The 2,454-nt window shown below is 48.7% G+C and overlaps 1 protein-coding gene across 1 annotated transcript in view; it reads left to right on the top strand.

The window, feature by feature from the left end:
- The window catches only part of Zfp3 (ZFP3 zinc finger protein), a 10,588-nt gene extending 8,360 nt beyond the window's left edge, over positions 1 to 2,228 (top strand). Inside the window, exon 2 of the mRNA XM_021176307.2 lies at positions 497 to 2,228. Within this exon, the coding sequence (XP_021031966.1) occupies positions 505 to 2,010 (1,506 nt within the window). The 5' untranslated portion in view covers positions 497 to 504 and the 3' untranslated portion in view covers positions 2,011 to 2,228. The remainder of the gene's footprint in view (positions 1 to 496) is intronic.
- The last annotated feature ends 226 nt before the right edge of the window (positions 2,229 to 2,454 follow it).

Genomic DNA, 2,454 nt, shown 5'->3' on the forward strand with positions numbered 1-2,454 from the left:
CTCCCTCTCTGGTTTTTCGAGACAGGGTTTCTCTGTGTAGCCCTGACTGTCCTGAAACTCACTCTGTAGACCAGGCTGGCCTCAAACTCAGAAATCTACCTGCCTCTTCTCTGCCTCCCAAGTGCTGGGATTAAAGGTGTGCACCACCACTGCCCTGCACTTTGGTTTCTTCTAACCCCTTTCATACACCCTTTGTTAATATGGCCATAAATTCCCCACAGTGCTTTCTTTATCACTTTGAATTCTCCCATAACTCTGTCAGTGCCACACAGCTCCTGCCAGCATCTCTGCACTGCACACTTCCTATTGCTATCAGATGTTCTGTCTCTGATGGGTTTTTCTCACTCTTTTAGGTCAGCAGCAGTCTGCCATTGCCTCACTGGCAGGACTGTCTTTGGGTCTTACCAATGCCATGTCCAGGCCCTGTGTCCCCACCTGCAGTGTCATTTGGATAGGACACAGAGCAGCCTCACACGAGTACCCTCTCTTCTTTCAGGTTGTGATATGGGGACTGAGAAAAAGGAAAGGCTTCCCAAGGAGGAAACTTCTGAAGACTCCAAGCCACATGGGCAAACAGTGGAAAAACTTGCACAGGAGGTTTGCCGTGGCCATGAGTTTGGAGAAGCAAGCGAGGAAGACATGTCAGAGGGACATTTGAGAGAGTCCTCGAAGGAGATTATAGAACACGTGTATCCTCAGGAGAGACACTTTGCATCTGGGTTACTTATCTTCAAGAAGTCGTCCTCAGGTGAGAAAGACCAGAAAACTAGTGAGAATCCGAGAGACTTTAACCCTAACCCTAGTGTATTGATGTGTCATGGAGGTGCTGAGAGGGCCAGCGCATGTGCTGCCTCTGACCACAACTGCCTGGGGAGTATGGAGCTTACTAAAGCGCAGGGGCCTCCCGTGGGAGAGAAACCTCACACGTGTAAAGAGTGCGGGAAAGCTTTTAATCAGAACTCACATCTCATCCAGCATATGAGAGTCCATAGCGGAGAAAAACCCTTTGAATGCAAAGAGTGTGGAAAGACCTTCGGGACTAACTCCAGCCTTCGAAGGCACCAGAGAATTCATGCTGGAGAGAAACCCTTTGCTTGCACTGAGTGTGGCAAGGCCTTCATTCAGAGCTCACATCTGATTCACCATCACAGAATCCATACTGGAGAAAGACCTTATAAATGTGAAGAGTGTGGTAAAGCCTTCAGTCAGAACTCAGCCCTTATTCTACACCAGAGAATCCACACTGGAGAGAAACCCTATGAGTGTAACGAGTGTGGGAAGACCTTCCGGGTTAGCTCACAGCTCATCCAGCATCAGAGAATTCACACAGAGGAAAGATACCACGAGTGCAGTGAGTGCGGCAAAGCCTTCAAGCACAGCTCCGGCCTCATCAGACATCAGAAAATCCACACGGGAGAAAAACCCTATCTGTGTAACGAATGTGGGAAAGGCTTTGGTCAGAGCTCGGAGCTTATCCGCCATCAAAGAATCCACACAGGGGACAAGCCCTATGAGTGCAGTGAATGCGGGAAAACGTTTGGCCAGAACTCAGAAATTATTAGACATATCAGAATTCATACCGGGGAGAAGCCCTATGTGTGCAAAGAGTGTGGGAAGGCCTTCAGGGGTAACTCGGAGCTTCTGAGACACGAGAGGATTCACACTGGGGAGAAACCCTATGAGTGCTTTGAGTGTGGGAAGGCCTTCAGGCGGACCTCTCATCTGATTGTCCACCAGAGAATCCACACTGGGGAGAAACCCCATCAGTGTAATGAGTGTGCAAGAACCTTCTGGGATAATTCTGAGCTGTTGCTTCACCAGAAGATTCATATCGGAGAGAAACCTTATGAGTGTAGCGAATGCGAGAAGACGTTCAGCCAACACTCCCAGCTCACCATCCACCAGAGAATTCACACTGGAGAAAAGCCATATGAGTGTCAGGAGTGCCAGAAGACCTTCAGTCGGAGCTCCCACCTCCTCCGGCACCAGAGCGTTCACTGTAGTGAGTGAGCTGCAGACCAGGAAGGTGGTGTGGGGAGGCTGGAGGCAGACATCTCCATTGCTCTGTACCCGGGCCCTAGCGTCAGATGAAGGGACAGGGTCTCCCCCTGCCTGTCCACTGAGTGTGTGCCAGTTGTCGGCCGAAAGTGATGAGGCAGTTTTATGAACTATTTATTGAGAAGTTTCAGCATACTAAATTAAATCATAAAAGTTGTCTCCGGCCTTAATCCTCCTCTGGCCTTTCCTTCTGTCTGTCTCCACAGGGTTCTATACATGTGTCTAGCCTAAATTATTGTTGTTCTTTATGAAAAGTGGGGACAGGATTCACCATTCCTAAGAACCAGAGAGTTGACTCAATGTCTCCTGAAATGTTAGAAAGGTATAACCTCTCCTTCCACTGCTTGGCTTTGGAATACTAACCTTTCCTTCCGTTTCTTTTTTTTTTCTTTTTTT

Source organism: Mus caroli, chromosome 11 (assembly GCF_900094665.2).
Source record: "Mus caroli chromosome 11, CAROLI_EIJ_v1.1, whole genome shotgun sequence".
Classification (NCBI taxonomy): Eukaryota; Metazoa; Chordata; class Mammalia; order Rodentia; family Muridae; genus Mus; species Mus caroli.